Below are 18,327 nucleotides of genomic sequence, written 5' to 3'. Positions count from 1 at the left end.
TCTGCGCGAACAGTCTGGTGCCTGCACTACTGAGAGCGTGGGGGGGGGGGAAGGAGGTCGGGTTCGCTCCCCCAACTTCCAAATTATGTACGAACCTAACCTGGACTAAACGCAGAGGTAAGCTAACCTAATCTAATGTGCCTAAAAAAAAAAACAATTCTATACCTTTTCCAGGATGGCGACCTCCGAATCAGTTGTGCTTGTCAAGGCCGTTTTCTGCTGCTGCAGAAATGCTTGATATGGTGTATTACAAACGCGCACAAAAAGTCTCTTTTTATTCGGTGTGTGACTTCCTTTGACTTGTTTGCAATATTTACCCTTTAAACGCTGTCACTTTTCTTTTTCTTCTTTTTTTACAACTAGAGGTCCCGAAACTGTTTACTTTACTTAATTACTTTACTTTGCTTGTTTACTTTACTTGTTTCTTTGTCCCGTGACCACCAACCGATATTTCGCGATTGATTGTCTCTCTCCTATATTTAGCTGCTTGTCACGATCTCACAACAGCTAGATGGCGCTGTCTGATATGTTGTGTGCTTATATATGTGTGGGAGCCAGAGTTCAAGGTAACTTGTTACTGTAACTAAGTTCCTTTCTTTTTTGGTAACTTGTAACTTAATTCGACACTTGTGCGCTGTGGTAACTTTCATAGGAACTTGTTTCTTTTTCAGGTAACTTTGCCAAAGTAACTTAAGCTAAGTTACAAGTTACTTTTAATTCGCTTTTCACTCAAGTCCACATATTTTCTTCCCTTCTCTCCGGTTCTTTCATGACATTTTACACCATAAAACGTGATATTCAATCAATGACAGTATCCTATTCATGAAGTAACAACCGCAGCCATTGAAATGAAGCTGAACCATCGTGCGCCCACAGGGAGTAAGATCTAAAAGCGTTCCAATTGCTGGACATAATGAAAACGATCTAAGCGTGTTGCACTCCTCCGCAGGCGACTCAAGGTCCAACTTAACTGCTGGCGCTCGCTGCACCTGTGTAGTGCTATTTTGCGTTCGAAGTAACTTGGAAGTAAATCGTTTTTTTTTTTTTTTTCAAGTAACTCCGTAACTGGGTGTTACATTTCAGGCTGAAAACTTCGTTATTAACTTAGTTACATTTTTCACACGGTAACTTAACTCGTAACGAGTTCTTTTTGACGGGTAACTTCTCGATCTATGGTGGGAGCTATATGCTCGACAAGATCTAAAGGGTGCTGACTAGCTGGAGCATAACTGCGAAGAGGACGATACCCGAGACACCTGTCTCGCGTATCGTCCTCTTCGCACCTATATGCTCATTTGACTGGCCAGACCGAAGCTTTTCGTAAAACTGCTTAATGAGAGAAAAAAAGAAATTGTATTTGCGCTTCGTCGTGGTGATGCGTCCACTACATGTCCTCCCGTCTCAAATTCGGGAGCGGTTCTTGTAGGGCCGTGGGTGGTTCTGTGCACGCGTTTGTGGTGCTGGTGAGGTGCTGTGGGTGCGTGTTGTCATCAAATAGTGTTATCGTTGATACATGTCCTAGGGTACGGTCCTGTTTGTTTGTTTGTAAGGGCAAAAAAGAGGAGAAACTGAACACGAGAGGGGGCACGAGCTGCAGCGCGAACGCAAATCGCAAAGTTCATTTGAAATCGGTGGTGCTGGTGGCGTGCTGTTTCCGAGCGATCTGCCTGCCTGCCTGCCTGGCGGCATGTTGCTCGGAGGGGAGGGGGACGTGCGTCCTGGGCTGCCTTCACAGGGAACAGTGCCGACATTCATCTCACAGTGTCTGAGGAAAACCCAGGGCGGCCTACCAAAACGGTTTTCACACGTCCCGTCTCGTGACGTGTGGAGCGCGAGAGCTTTACAAATAACGACAACGTTTGCTATTTGAGAGTTCCAATATCGGGGCCCTGAACTTTCTGCGTGCGGGGACAAGTTCACAGGAGGTATAAGCGACGAAGTTCGACGAGCAGGGGTCGGCAAGTTTTGACGTAAGTGGGCTTTAGTTTGTCGATGATTGTGTCTTGATGGTGGTGTCTTCCTTGAGGTGTTTCATTGCGGTGAAGTGTTTGGCGAATTTCTTAGGGCTGGGACGGGCTCCGCTGTAGGGTGACTGCAGGGACTTGCGAATTTCGTCGGATCGCACCAGTGGCGCCACTAGGGGGACGCGAGGGGTGCCGCCAGCTCCGGTTGCCGTCACAGAAGGGTGACTTGCCGCACCAGGACGGCGACTTCTTCGCATTCCCTTCCGCGCAGTGACGTCACAAAATAACGTGAGGATCGCTTTGCGAGCACGTAATTTTATTTCTGCGCTTTGTATATTATTGTTATTTATCATGTATTGCCTAGCCTAGAACGGGACCCATAAATGGGAGGGATGCAAAGTGCTCTTTCACCAGTTCACGTGCACCATAGTGTAGAGCACTGAACGAGCCTGCATTTACCGCGCAGAACGGCCCGTACTCGACACGGAGGCTCTCCCTACCCGAGCCCGACCCCGCTGCCGAAAACTCGGCCCGGCCTGTATCCGACGCCACGTAGGCTTACCCGACCCGACCCGAGCACGACCCGGCCGAAAGCCCAGCCGAGGCCGCATTCGCACCTGCATAGGCGGACGTGTAAGGCGGTACGTCCAACAGGTTCTATCTACACAGTACACAGCACACAACAACAACAGGTAAATTGATGGTGATGAATGGGGAAATTCGCCATATGAGGCGAAGCCCACAGCAAACAGCGCAACCTGGAACTCGGAAGCGCAGCCTTTAATGCGGTTTGTTCTTTTAGCAACAAGCGGGCATCGAATCTAGCGCGCCTGTCTACGGTGCACACCGCAGCGAGGGCGAGATCCTCAACATGGCGAAGTCGAGAATAACTCGACGCCTATATTATAGCGTTTTAGCAGAAAGACGGAGGGAGCACATCAGGTGCATGGTTGCTTTGTTTCCAAAAGGAATGTTGAGGATTAAATAATGCGAAGGAATATGGTTCACAAAAGCTGGGCCCGACTGAGGCCCGAGAACTCTCGGAATGAACCCGAGCGCCCAGTCAAAACCACTTTGAGGCCAGGACTGGGCTCGGGTTTTTGGGCTGCCCGACCCTTTGCAGTGCTGTATCCTAGTCACGCCACTGGTGCGGACGAAAACCAGAGATGCACTTGACAAGTACCTGGGGATAATGAATTGTGGTGATGATTGTTGTCGCAGGGAATCAGACGTCAAGGAAAACTTGGCCATTGCCAGACAACATAGTAGTACTGGGGTATTGGAGGTGGTAGACCTGGTGGTGAAGTAAGAAGCCCACCGTGTAGATGGAGCGGTGTGCCATACTCTACATCTGCAGAATAGCACCTCAAGTTGGTCTGGAGGGCTGAGCGGATGCGAATGATTTGGGACGCGCCATGAGGGACGTGGGGGTATCTGCTCGTGGATGGATGAGGCAGACACAATAGATTTAGCTTTCCCGATCATTTGACTTTGTTTATAATGCCAGTAATAGGACCAGTCAGACAAGCGAGGACGGTGCCGTAGGGGTTAGTGTGGACTTCCTCTGATGAGCTGGCCACTGATGTGACGTCAACGTAAGCAAAGGCGAATAAATTCGACAAAGCACAGAGCCAAAGAACATCTGCAATGTCTGCGCTGCCATGCGCAATACAAATGGCACCGGAGTGAATTCGAATTTCCATAGGGTGGCGTGAGTCGGCTTCTGGAGCCACATGAATCTATGATACGCTTTTGTAAGATAAATTTTGCTGAAGAAGGTAGCGTGTTGTGCATAGGCTGCCTGTAGGCTACATACTGCTTTACTCGCACGTTGACTGCCGTGCGTTGTGCACAGGATGCCTGTTGACAACATATATTAAACGCACGGTTTCTAAACTTATTTAATTATAGTGAAGGATTAAAGAGATGCTAACAATAGCTCTTTCATATAGCTAACAATAGCTTTCATGGCATTATTTCACATAAATATTTCACACAGGCACTATATGACACATATTTGTTCCATACTCTGAAGAAAATGAAAATAAAATTTTGAAGTACATGTTGATCTCAATCATTGTAAGATGTTCAACTGTTTGTATTTTCTGTGTGTAAGCGCCCTGGGGTAGCCAGTTCGGCTTCGTCGTAACCCACATACCCTTTTTTTTGTTCTTTATCACATGACCATTGCCCATAAAGAAATCAGGAGATGCCCCAAAATTTTCACAAAAATGTAGTGTCTAGACACTTAATTTTTTGTGTGTTTGCAAATGATCAATTAACAAGTGAAACGTATATAAAACCAATGAGTTCTGTACGAAGCAATGAGAATGCTGGTTAATTCGCGGAATGCCGTGAAAGTGCAGCTGATCACGATGGTGATGAGGTGGGACGCTAGGGATGCCCCCCGCAGGGTGCATGTGCGAAGCAACAAGAAAGTAGTTGCTCAAGGAGAGATGGTTTGTAGAGATGGTTGTGTATTTTTTCCTTTTTTTTTTTGCGGATGGCTGTAGAGACATTCTAATGTTGGTCGTCCAGACCGATAACAAACCCCTTATCCGTCCGGAAAATTCCATGGTACGACTCTGCGTATCATGGTTGAAGAGATTTACGAGGACCCGGTAGCTGCTTCAAAACGTGTGGACAACTATAAATATGAGTAATGGTACATGATGGAAGATGGAACCTGGTTTCATCCAGACGCGAGCGTGCGTGGGGCGCAAGGTTTGGAGCGCATGTGGAGCAGCATCAGTGGGAGCATGTGCGACCATCGATTGGGATTAGGAAGGGGTCAGCAATTTGTAGGGCAGTTATATGAGCGACCAACACAACGAAAGAAACGATAAGAATGATGGTTTATTCGCCGCACGCAGCTAAGGTGCTGCGGATGACGATGGTGATGAGATGGGACGCTACACGAACGATAATGCGCGATCGCCAACAAGGGCTTCTGCCAAAAGATTTCGAGCGCGGAAGAAATTAAAGTGGTTTCGTGAACTGATTGATGGATTAAAATATAAAATTCCTCGTTGACCGCCTAACCACACGACTACAATACCTCGAACTCTGTTGTTATATTTATATTTCATTTTTTGGGGGTGGTGGGGGGATACAGACCTTGAATATATTGAGCGAGATAAAAGACGACGCCTACTTACCGTCCGCGCACAAAAGTCCGAAAAGCAGCGACCATTCCAGCGTTTTGCCCATTACCGTTGCCTGTCGGGCGATGAGTGCTTCAACGCCCACAAAACAATGCCTCTGTTGCGTGACTGCACGCGACTGCACGACGCGTGACCAGCACTGTATACTCACGGACACCTGCATGCTTCGGCCTCGATGCCAATGCATACTAAATGGTCTTCATAGACAGGTTCCTTACTTGATTACAATACACACCAAATAGTAGACATGTGTCCCCGACCTGTGTGTGTGTGACAGAGGAAGATCTATTTTAATTCGAAGCAATAGGGAGACACCTGTTTTAGACCAAGGTACGTCTATAAAGGAAACTGCCAGGTTGTGAAATATTTTGCAATAACTCTGCCGTCATTTGGTTAATTCCTGGGTACAAAGACGATCCAACTCGGTGGTTTAGAATGCCAAATTACGTTAATTTTGTTGCATTCCCTCAATTTTCCACGGGTAAGGTCTAGGAACGACCGAATCTGCAGTTCCACTAAAACGAGAGAAGAGCGATATTTCGTACGTTCTCGTCCAGTTTCTTGATGCTATTTCATAATTGCTGGACAACGAAAGCACAAATAAATAAATAAATAAATAAATAAATAAATGGATGGACGGACGGACGGACGGACTTATTGGAAGGATTGGATTTATTCTTCCGACCCTTCAATATTCATTGATTTATTATCCCTCATTTCCCATTTTTTCATGAGAAGAGTCAAGTGGTTCAACAGTGATGCCAGAGGATCTGATCGGTGGACCTAGAATGCGCTAAGAAAGTCTTATTCCGTATAAATATTCGGTATTAAAGTATTATTACTCGGTCAATATATAGGGTTCCGGGTCGCTAAGATTTTTGCGTAATACCGCACCTTCTGCTGCACATCTGAAATTGAATTTTCCCATGTAATAATGTAAACCAATAATTTGAGCACCTCGTTTTCTGCGTTGGTGTTACTGGCTCGTTGTCCCAGCTGCATGCCATTACACGTATCTTCCTACGAAGCAATGACTCGACCCCACATCTTCTGGATTAGCGGTCCAGGGCTCTACCAATTGAGCTAAGCTAACAAACTTCCACAGCGACTTCCAAGGGCACGGAGAACGGTCCTTCAAGAACGTACAGCTGCAGGGTGCCCTATAGATCACTTCATTGTACAGAGCCGAAATGAGTCGTTCATCGAGGCGCACTTGTGGCCGGAGCCCCTGGTAACAACAGCCCCATATCATCGAAGTTCCAACGGACTAGCTGAGCGGCTCGTCTAGTTATTCAAAAGTACTCTACGCGAAACATTGTTAGAACCGCTTCGTGGTGCATTAGCGGTTTATTTGTTATAACACACCTTACGCCATGACCGGAGAATTACCATCTGTTTCTGTTATCATGTTCGGAACGCGTCTTTGAAGTAGACCTGACCTGATGAACCCTTCTCTACAAAACTGGGTTGCAAATGAACGATTTAAGAAGGCTTGGAAACTCTGTGCTCAAACAGCGTCACTTGAAAACGAAGACAGAATATTTGTTCGTAATTTTCGTGCGGGATCGTCGTGGCTCCCTGCAGGCTTGTACAAGATACTCACAAAAGTATTTAAGGTACTGTGTACCGGGCAAAAAGGTAACTGTGTAGAGTATCAAGTATAAAGTAAAGTAAAGTACGAACTTATTAGAGGTTTTTAGAGAGGTTTTATAGAGCTTTATTAAATCGCGGGAAGAATTGCTTATCAAAATTCCTATCCGATAGCCCTGCGCGTTTTTCATAGTTTTTTAATGCGTGAGCATTAGGAGTGTCAAAATGTAAAAAGTTATATGTATGTGTAGTGTGTCCGTGTGTGAGATGGTGAAGCCTCACAGAGACAGAGGTATAAGTGGACATGCAAAGGGGATATAAGAGGGTAAATCTAAATGGAGGTAAATGATTTGAAACTGAAGTAGACGAAGGTAATTAAGAGTACGAGGTAAGAGCAATTGAAGGTAATTAGAGGTAATTAAAGGCAAACAAAACAAGAAATTTGGGTTTAAAGATAATGAATGTAAGATATATGTAATTAAGAGAAATATTAAATGAAATTAAAGAATACTGAAGGTAACCGCAGGTTATACCGGAATTAAATGTCATTAAAGGTAATTAACGTCAATTAAAGGGAATTGAGAGTAATTAGGACAAGTAAACATAACGGTAATTAAGGAAATTCAAGATTACCTCATTTCATTTTCATTTCATTTATTTCCATTTAGTTTTCCATGTAACCTGCGGTTACCTAAGGTAATTAAGGGGTAATTACAGGGTAATTGAAAGTAATTGAGACTAATTAAAGGTTAAATGGACTTACATATAGTAATTGAAAGTGTCAAACCGGAAAGCATTGACTGAAGGTGGACAACCGGAAGTCGGGTTTAGTCTGGAAGTGGACAACCGGTAGTTAGGTTTAAACCGGAAGTGGATACCCGGAAGTCAAGTATGGACCAGAAAAGGCGGTTGATGCTAGCGCATTTCTCTCGCAATTCCCACTAATCTCCAGTGAATTATTTTAAAAAAATACATTACCCCTAGAAAAGAGGCGCTTTACATTTGTTGTACGGAACCGGCAGAATTTGCTGTCGTTTTTCTCCACACCGTTGCTTTAACATTAGAAAGAGTTACACAGCGCCGATTTTCATAAAAACGCACGTTTTTTTTTCTCGATATGGCTCCGTATCTGGACGACGAAAAAAAAAATGTTTGGCCGGTTAGAATGTTTCTATGGTGCATATACGAGGGATGTTCAAGTCAAACCGAGACTTTCTGTCTCCTGAGTGTGCATATGGCTCGGGCTACTTCTTTTTCGTCATTTTCACACGCGACAGGCCTCCGCGTTCTCCACGTGGTGGTCCAAAGTTTGTGCAAAACAGAAGACACGTGCTGGACAAGATGACCGACAACGAGGTGAGCGCGCACATCGAACAGCGAATTGTCATGAAGTTTCTCGTGAATGAAGGCGTAAAGTCATCTGAAATTCACAGAAGACTTCAGGCTCAGTATGGCCACGATACACTTAGCCGCAGCAAAGCATTTGAGTGGCATAGCATTTCACTCCTGAGTCTAAACGCGCATCAAAACAGTGGAAGCATCCGGGCTCGCCAGCTCCCAAGAAGTTTCGAAGCACCCCGTCTGCGGGTAAGGTCATGGCCACGGTTTTCTGGGACAATGCTGGCATTGTTCATGTTGATTTTCTGCCCTGTGGTACCACCATCAGTAGTGCATATTACTGCCAGGTTCTCAGGGATGTGCATAAGGCGCTGAAGCAAAAGCTGCCGGGCCTCATCACCAAAGGAGTCCTCCTCCTACAGGACAATGCACGCCCGCATACCGCGCATTTCACGACACGCACTTTACGAGAACTTGGCTGGGAGTTGCAGCCACATCCCCCTTTCACTCCGCTGCGTGGCCGCCACTTCAGCTGCGACCACGAGGTCAAGAATGCGGTCCGATCATGGCTGCTGCGCACCGGTAATGATTTCTACGCTGCTGGCAAACAATCCCTCGTGAAACGCTGGGATAAGTGCATTAGTGCAGCTGGGGATTACGTTGAAAAATAAAACTAATTTCTCGCCTGTAATTTCATTTTACTTTTGCGAAAAATGAAAAGTCCCGGTTTGACTTGAACGCCTCTCGTAAATGCATGTTTTGCACGCTATAACATATTCCGCGTGAAAATGCACACATGGTGCATATTTTGCCACATTTCCAGGTGAGGAGGTGCGAGAGCTTTCTTCGTTTTCTTTTCCATTAAAGTTTTGCTGACTTCGGCAAGGGTTTGGTAAGTCTTTCATGACAATCTCGGTCAGAATAGAATGACTTTCGATGTTGCGATGGGGTGTGGTGTTTAGCCCCCACCCTGGCTGCCCCACTGCGTGGAATACTACCCGCGAATGTTGGAGATCTTTTCTTAGAGTGGTGCTCAAGGCTTACTCATTGGCATATGACATCGGAGTGCATTCGCTGCGTACGTATGATATATGGGTCGTTCTTCGCCTTCCCCGCCACCGTTACCACCACCACTACCACCACTTACGTTCTTTACCGTTACGAAGACGGGCGGCGTTCGGATTTCAAACTGCACTGCGGTGTAGTGCCGAAAGCAAAGCCTTCAGCTGCATGATTTATACATGTGGCGCAAGCCTTCTTTGTTGTATGCTGCAGAGCGAAGTCGGCTTCATTTTACCGTGTGATTCCTAATATAATGCCCAAATTTTGCCAAATATGAATTAGCATACCAAAAATGGTGAAAAACAGCACATATATTTGCAGTTTTACTGCATATTTCGGGAGTTTTTAGCGCATATTAATTTTATCCGCGCTCTAATATTTTACGTGTCATCCCTCGCTAAGGCTTTCGTCAGGGGTATTCTATTCTATCTGACAGGAGTCACAATAATTTTCCCGCATACCCTTCATGACAACACACAGTCTCTTGCATGCTACCAAACCGAAGGCGCTGCCCGCTACCCTTTCCCAGGAGTGACGTGTATGTAATGAAAATATCAGACACGAAACGTGTACAACACAAAGCGCATTGCAAAGACAAAATGAAAAGCCTTCGTTCGACCTCCGTGTCGCACACTACTCTGCTCAAGTTAAGGCCAGTTCCCACATATAGCGATTTGCTACACAGTGCTAGAAACTAGCGCTACATTTTCCTCCTCGCAGTGCTACGAACCGCTATCAAGCAGCGCTTGTCGAAGCAGAGCCCCCGTCAACTTTTCTAGCGCTATTTTGAGTGCTGAGTCTACGTTAACCAATCGGGAGCTTCTTCTAGCGGTGACGTCGCGGAAGTTGGGGGTTTGTTTTGCTTCCGGCCGCTCGAAGCAGCAAGGTGCGAAGGCGACGACGACGACGACGTGGAAATGGCCACGAGTTCCATCTACCAATGCATGGCAATCATAGCATCAAAATTGTCACCCGCCATGGAGCTGGGGGATATCCGACCCGGACAGTAAGCAATCACGGTAGTACCGGTGCATCACGTCGCAACGGGATTTCCCGTGACCCGAGCAGGATAGCGTTATGTGCTCGGTTGTATGCGAGAATGGAAGCAGAAAAACATCGGTAGGTTTCGAGCGCTATTTTCTAGCGCTATAGAGCGCAGCGCCGTATGTGGGAACTGGCCTTTACTGTACAAGCCTGGTTCTCTGGGACTATCCTGTCACTCACTGGCCCAGTGTCTGACAGGAATTTAAGTACAACCAGTGGCGGCCCAAAACGTCAGTTTATACGTTGTATGTCCGTCTGTCCCCTCCCCACTACGCGCTTCAACAAAGGAACCCCCCCCCCCCGTCAAACCGAGGGTTTGGATCCGCTCATGAGTACAACTTCCCGATTTGGCGTCGCCACAAGAATCATCTGTGTTTTAAGCAGGAACAAAGAGGGCTGTTAGCAAACTCTGTAGGCAGTGAGGAACAAGGCATGCCGGCTTCATCATTACTCAACGAGGCACACGACGCGGTTTCCTCGACGCAGAGCTCTACAGGACGACGATATCATTCAAGAGAACGTCGCCCCTTTGATCGTATGGACAAAGTGTGTAACAATTGACAAATGTGAATTCGGGAATTTTTCGTATCATATGTTGTCAGAGGTATAACGCTTTGGTTAGGGGGAGCGCGATTGTGATAGCGCTGTGGCGCTACGCCACCTCGATAAACGTGATTAGAGATGACGCCTGAGAATGAACTACAAAATGGGATGCCCCATGCGTGATGCTTCTCACTGTTCTGTCGACTACGATACGCATCACACTGTGGAGTGGACTTCCTTCATGTACTTAGTCGGCGCTAATAAACATACTGATAAAGACCCCTCTACTCCAGACTATTTCCTTCAACGGACCGACGTACACTACAGCTGTAGTGTACGCTGCAAGCTTTTGACATCTAGATGTCAAAAGCTTGCAGCTGTTCCTTGAGTAGCAGTTAGGGTCAAGACGGGTAAGGGACGAATCCCAGTGGGATTAGGGTCGAAATTGGAACATCATGTTTGTATTATATTTGAGAATACTGGAAAGCGCCATGCCATCGCAATATTTCTCCAATCGTGGCTGCATGAGATGACAATACATTTTCTCCTTTCCAAATATTCAATGAACGTTAGCATGCTCCTACCTCTCGTTGTGGTAGCAGCTGATGGCAGTTAGTATGCTTCCAGCTTTCCGGTTATACTGCACGCATACTGTACGGCAGTCAATACTGGTAAGCTATATGCAGTTCCAATATTCCCTTTAGGTAGCCCATAATGAGAGAGTATTGAGGTAGTGGTGGTGGTGGCGGCGGTGGTGCTCCTGAAAGAGCTCGCCGTTGTCGGCCTCACAGAGGTCTGTGGGCAACGTGACGACTAACCTTCTGGGGGAATTTGTGTCCTGGGCCGACTTCTAAGGGAACTGCCGACATATTGAGAATGATGGGGTAACGTGCCCAGTAATTAGCCAATCGGAAAATGTTCTTAATAATTAGTCCCAATATTAGTCTCCAATATGCCCAATATTTAGTCTCAGAACGTGAATGTTGGGCTCGTATACCCAACAAATAGCCAACGCAGGAATAATTTTGGCAATGCTGGTCCAATATTGGACCAATTGTTGGTCCAATTTTTGCCAATATTGAGCTAATATTGAGCCAAGATGGTGTGCCACTTGAGTGAGATCAGGCGAATATTTTCAAGGCAGCGCTCAATTAGCGGTAGAATGAATCTACGATGAGAAATAATGCGTCGTTGGAGTTCATTCTTTTTCAAAGTTACACCAGCTGCTATATATACATAGAAGTTTAGAATGTTGTGACACGCCCATTGCACGAGGCGCGACCTCTCATACACACAATGCTTATGTGCGTCGTGTGTCTTGATGACGAATAGCAGCAAGAAGACAAGTGCATCGGTAGAAGTAGACATGACAACTGCAGACTCTCAACTGCGGTTCACAATAAACAGTTGCTGTGACAGAGAAAATTTCCTTTGTTGTTCCGTGTCTCCGGTTCAAGCCCTCAGTATGCACCAGCTTGCCTGCGCTATTTCACTTCTGTCCCTAATTACCGTTGTAGTAGGTTATGTATTTTGTAAGTAAATGGGGTAAATCTGAATCGCTCTTTCGCTTTCTCGCACAGAGTGGTTCTATTCAAATTTGATGCGGTTACTTGTACTCGTAGTACGTGACGTATAGTTCGCAGATAAATGTCGTCGATTGTATAGTTTTCTCTTTTCAGTGAATTTCATGACGTGGTGAACAGCGAATATGCATAGTGGTGCTCTGCGGTCACCTTCATCATGACTGTAAGCATAGCAGTTGGCCTAACCTCTGCATTCATACCGAAACACGTTTGAACAGATGCTATTTCCAAACAACCACGTGCCTACGTTCAAAATGGATAGATGCCAGCTGTTCCTGCACAAGCAGACGCCATCTACGTAGCGTCGACCCACTCGGCTGAACCAACGGAACGAGAAGGTAAACAGTCTCCTGCATCCTCCCAACTATAGCCTTCGCCTGCCGTTGACACAGGTTCCTTCACACGAGTGCCCTGAATCCACAAAGTGCTCAGCCGCGTCGCACACCGGTGTAACCTGCGCGCTTCTTCCTATGCAGCTAGGCCAGGTTTGTTTGCTTAGTGTTTGGATGAATTTTTTTTCGCATCCAGTAATGGCAGGAAGAAACGCCATAAATACGCTATAACGCATTAATATGGCATCTGCTAAGGATACCCTCGTGATTGCATTTTTGATTGTGATTCCCGGTGCAGTTTATTGCTGGCCTCACAGTAAGGTTTGCTCTTACGGATTCATGATGAAACTTCCTCTGATACCCTTCATGTGGATATATCAGATGGGGTAGATTTTGAATAATATGTAACAGTGCATAGTCTCGCTGCATAGATATCAGATATCAAATGGCTGGCGAATTTCCGTGCAGGGCGGTGTAGTGTGTGATGTAGGTTCAGTGTAACAACGAACGAAGAGCGAACGGATCAACCAATGAAACGCGACGTACATTGCACTGAAGCGACCAGTGGAACATGCACAGTATAGCGTACCCAGGAAAGTATTTCAAAAGGTTTCGGTATAGGGGTTTTACGGAAACTTTGCATCGAGAAGAGCGCCGTTTTCCGTTTCCCAAATGCACTTCCAACGGTACGATGTCGGGGATGATGGTTTGAACACCCGTACCACCTGCATACATTTTAATGTCTTTCCGAACTTAAACAAATCACTGGTTACATAATCAATGAATTTCTTCATCAATGACTGGGCGCTATGTGACCTAAGTAGCCCTTGTGAAAAAAAAAAAAAAAAAAACTTGAACTACATACACATGCATACCCGTACTACTCTTCCTCTTGGTACGCCAATGAACATGCCCGCTCAAGCCAGTGTAAGCTTTTGTGCACCACAGATATCAACTGAATTCCGCAATAGCTTCCCAGCTTCTTCATTATTCGCTAGTGATGTGATAGTCGTGTATGTAACTGCAAATAGTCCTTTATGAACGGCCAGCAGCGGGATCAACACCGCAATAAAGTTTACAACTGCGACATGTTAACCAGTTTGAAAGTGGTCAAACGCCGCCGTGCCAGTACTGGCACGGCGACGTTTGAGCACTTTCAAACATACGCTACACATTGCCAAAGAGCTCCGGCTGACTTTTTTCCTTGCGTGTTAACCAGGTTTTCTTTATTGTCCATATGATGTAATCGGCCAGTTTAAAATGGTTCTTTACAAGAATATTTTGACCGAAATTAAATATAATGAAAATAGAATCAAGAATCTAGTGTGCACGTTCCACGAAGTATTTAGCAAAATTTGTGGCATAATTTTTGGTGTCTGACTTTCCTTCTCGGGGTAGCTCCCGTTCCATCAAAGGCAATCCGAGAGAGACAAAGGTAAACATTCTCTGTAATAGGGAAATGTGAGGGTTGTACCAGAAGGCACCCATTGGATGACAAAGCGATAGAGAAGTGCATTCGACTGTGTGAGCGGTGTCGTCTTAACGAATATTTACATTTGCCATAAATCAAGATATCAGTACTATGGAGAATCACAGTTTGATCATAGAACGTTTTGAAACTTCATGATAGGCAAGCCTGAGCGATGGGCAAGACACGTAAACAACACATCCTATCATGGAGTTTATCCACCACCTAGCATGTATCTACGCAATTCTATCTATTACGTTCTGCTCTATCGTTTTGCGCTGTTCTGACGCCTGTGCCTCGTTTTTCATTTCTCCATTTGTTCGGCTTTTCGCATGTATGCCGAAACGGCGGCTTGGTTTCGTTTGGGGTCCACTTCACATGTGTTGAAAGGCCCTTTGCGAAATGCGTTTACTGCTCCAAGGACGTGAAAACAAGTGATAATACAAATGATAGCGGTATTCGTCTTCATAAGCGTCGGCCTATTCTTTTCGCCCAGTGTGCAATCTCTCGGCAGTCCGGACACGGCGTTGAAATGTGGCTGTCTCTTAGCCGAGCAGATTGTCTGAGCTGTGCTGAAACGAGAAGACAAGGACCTTGAAGTGAATAGCTATCACCAGTGTTCCCAGCTATACCAGCATTTCCTGTTTCTACCAAAACATTCGCCACTTATCGGTGCATGGCAGGGTTGCCCTGCCATGGGGCCGCGCAGGGTTCCCCTGCTCGCCAAAGCCTACGTTTCCGAAATTCGCTCTGTGTGTGTGTAGGGGGATTTAATTTGACCCCACTTGCAACGTTCATGCCTTCGTAGTCCCCTGATTTATTTATTTATTTTTTTTGGAAAGAGGTCCCCTGTACTTGTCTTCTGCTCAGCTTATTTCATACATGATCATGGTAAACATATGGTGACATGGCCAGGACATAACAATGTTTTTGACAGCCAACTCACAGCACGGAAACGAGCAGAATCTGCATTACAAAGTTCATAAAATAAGCTTAGCTTAAAGCAAACGCCACGTTTCCTTTTTCCTGGTGTTATTTTGCTTTTGTTTGCAACAGGACGTTCTACCCACTGAGCTCATATATAGAATGACAACGGAACTTTCTTACAGAGTCACTCCGTCACAGTGGATTTCCTCTCGAAGAACTTGAATCATATAGCCACAGAGCAAGTTCACGCGATCCGCCTCATCGACAAATTCAATCAATATCTCGCTCTGCTAGACATCATATCATTTCGGCTCAGCAAAGAATGAGACGCTCCTTATTGGTCAACTATACCAGTAAACCGCAGCAACTGAGAAGCCGCCGTGTCCTGCCCCAGGTCCAGATCGAGGTAAAACCACAATACCGGATTCCGCCTATCGTCCAGACTACAATCACAACCTATGTTGCTTCAAATTATTCCAACGACGTACGCAAACAAGTCCTGCTCCCATGGCGCAATATCATGGGATCTGGTTCACATGATGCCGACATCGGTCCCGTGGAGTTACCAGGTGTCCGGGTGGTCGAGATACGCTTTAACGTCACACCTGCTTGGAAAGGCGTTCGATACTCGTATACATTAGCCATACGAAATTCATCGGCATACAAGAGAGTCATGAAGTTACTACCCAGACAGTGGCAGAAAAATACTGAGACCGTAACACCGCGCGTACAGAAAGAATTTGAAGTAGCGAGCCCTTTGCCTAGCAGTCGACCTCTGGGGCCTACTCCGAACCTTGTTCATCGCATTAGCCGATCCTCGAGTGATACTTCAAAACTACCACAAAGCACTACACCATTTACAGTTCAAAGTGGACAAGACAAGCCTGAAGGCACGGTTCAGCAACATGGAACTACGCCAATGCTTTCAACTAATGATCAACGTAAGACTACTTCGTCAGAGCAGGGGCCGACCACGGAAACCACTAAAGTCTCGGCGGAAACAACTAGTGCAACAAAATCGGAGTCATATCTACCTTTCACTACCCAGACTTCTTCGGACATTACAATGGGTAACCAGCCTGACGAAAAGGCTACACTTCCAGAGACAACGGGTACAGCTACAAACGAAGCCACGGGTGGTTCCCCAGTAACGTATGCACCACCAGAACAAGGCGGCGTTCACGAAACTCCGATAACAACGGTACGGTCAGTCACAGAGGGATCAGCAACTACAAATGAAGTTACACAACAAACTGTCTTGGGAATAGGGCAAACGGAGGTGGTCAGCACCACGGAGCTAGCTGTACTGGAGCACACATCTAGGGGTCAAGACGGTGCCAGTGTTACGACTTCAATTGATCGGCATGCCGAGGATGGAAGTACGGGGGCCACCTCCTCTGCTGCTCCCACGAAGAAACAAGATTCTATTACGACGTCTACAGCACGCCCCGCTTATGACGAATATACGGTGTCCTCTGACAAATAGCGCGTGCTTACCTTGAAGTTCCACATGTCACTTGCGAGTTGCAACACCGTAAAGACGACTGCATGAGTCCTCATCCAACAGTCTTTCGGAACCCCTTCCACTACCCTTCATAATACACAACGTGCAGGTAAATAAATGATGTAAAACATATTTGGTCGTTAGTGGAATTTTTTCGCATGTGTCATCAAGTACAGGATTGGGTGGCAATGAGTTGGATGCTTCATTGCGGTAGGAGGATATTGCCTACATTGCATTGTGTGAATGATATAATGAAGTACCGCAAAGTGAGGAGTGAAGTGCCACATTGTAAGGAAAGGTAAGCAGGTGTTTTAGGAAAGTACTTTGGTGAGTTTAAAGGAGGTAAGAACTCCAATATGCATGTATTTAGTTACGGGTTTAATAGATCTAATGTTGTTCTTCTATGCTTCGTAATTCTCTTTACAATTCTTCTCCTTCATAACGTGTGCAGCGTTAATAAAAGCGCACTGTTTTTCGGATACGGGCGAGTAGACACACCGCCATCCACATACCTCTATCTATTGTTACGTCATCTGAAGTATTGTAGCACCCAATCAGACGCCAACGCGGAGGTACACATGACGTTCTGCTTTGCCCTCTTAAAAATGGACTTCACCACATGGCACGCTCCTAGCCAACCATCATCCTGAATGACAACGTTCTTGTCCCGGATTTGTTGGAAACGGGAAGCGGAGCCTATTTTGTAGCCATAATGCGGTACATAATCGCTCCACATAATAGGCTCCGCCTCCCGTTATCAACAAAGCAGGAGCGAGAACGTTGTCATTGAGGATGATGGTTGGCCAGCAGCGTGCTATGAAGTGAAGATACGGACCTATCAGATTCATCTATACAAAAGGTGTCACAGCCAGCAAGTTAAAATCGCCGTTTGGAGCCGACACAGTCGGCGGGCTAGCTTGGTGGAGTTCATAGCCCCTTTAATGAGTCTGGTAAGTTTGTAGCAGCATGCCCCATAGCCACAAGCACGGAGCTGAGTGTTTGATGCTCGCATGCGGGAATGTTAGAGCGAGCGGGCCTGCTTGATAACAAAGGCAACCCGTGTTTTTCGTGTTTTCTTCTGATCCTACCGAAAGCACAGGTTCGTTGGCATGCCAAGCAGGTTTCTCTACTTAAGCAAAGTACGAGAGGCGGCCTCTAAGTTATCGTCATGACGTAGAAGGAGGTTGTCGATGTGAATGAATTAATGCTATTTTTCAACGCAGTCCCCGTTAGCGTCCACACACTTCGCCGAATGTGAGCCGGTCTAGCGCAATGGATCCCCGCGAAGAATAAATCGAACGTTTGGACCTTCCAAAAACGGGTCACGGTATGAATGACGTCGTCATCAGTGGGAAGATGAATACCAGAGAGTTTCTTTCCCAACTTGGAAACAGATCGAAGGCCTACGTGGCGTGATCTGCCGAATGTGGCGGATGGCAGCCGTCACGGTGAGTTGCTCGCGCCCTGAATATCTGAAAACCGTGACCTCCCTTGCTCTTGAATATACTGAGATTTCTTCGGCGGTGAGGAGGGGTGGGTCACAGCAGGTGCTTCAGTGAGGTGTTTGGACTGCGCTTTGCTCTCGAATTGGTAGTGGTCAACCAACGCTCCTTACACATCCACAGATCTAGCACGGAAGAATTTGGGATGTACTCTCAACAACTGGTGATTGTCCTCGACGTGGTGGTCTATTGTGTGCGTTTATGAACAGGTGCGAGTAATCTTGGACCTTCGGTAGAGAGATACCTTGTGCATGTCACGGTATCCGATCAAGATGCATTGTGCTGTGCCGTTAACCACGTATTTTA

At 46.2% G+C, this 18,327-nt stretch overlaps 1 protein-coding gene across 3 annotated transcripts; it reads left to right on the top strand.

Annotated features, from left to right (window-relative positions):
• The first annotated feature begins 1,541 nt into the window (after positions 1-1,541).
• Positions 1,542-16,651, top strand: LOC135366759 (mucin-2-like). 3 transcript variants are annotated; one of them, XM_064599658.1, is made up of 3 exons: positions 1,542-1,970; positions 12,507-12,626; positions 15,198-16,651. In XM_064599658.1, the coding sequence occupies exons 2-3, from the start codon at positions 12,551-12,553 to the stop codon at positions 16,499-16,501; spliced, it is 1,380 nt and encodes a 459-aa protein (XP_064455728.1). In that variant the 5' UTR covers positions 1,542-1,970; positions 12,507-12,550; the 3' UTR covers positions 16,502-16,651. The 3 variants fall into 3 exon arrangements, with proteins under 3 accessions (XP_064455728.1, XP_064455720.1, XP_064455736.1); XM_064599650.1 differs by lacking the exon at positions 1,542-1,970 and adding an exon at positions 12,402-12,451; XM_064599666.1 differs by lacking the exons at positions 1,542-1,970; positions 12,507-12,626 and adding an exon at positions 12,685-12,773.
• Positions 16,652-18,327: the final 1,676 nt, after the last annotated feature.

The sequence above is a fragment of the Ornithodoros turicata genome, chromosome 1 (genome assembly GCF_037126465.1).
Source record: "Ornithodoros turicata isolate Travis chromosome 1, ASM3712646v1, whole genome shotgun sequence".
Taxonomy (NCBI): Eukaryota; Metazoa; Arthropoda; class Arachnida; order Ixodida; family Argasidae; genus Ornithodoros; species Ornithodoros turicata.
This window is presented reverse-complemented; position numbering and strand designations above follow the sequence as displayed.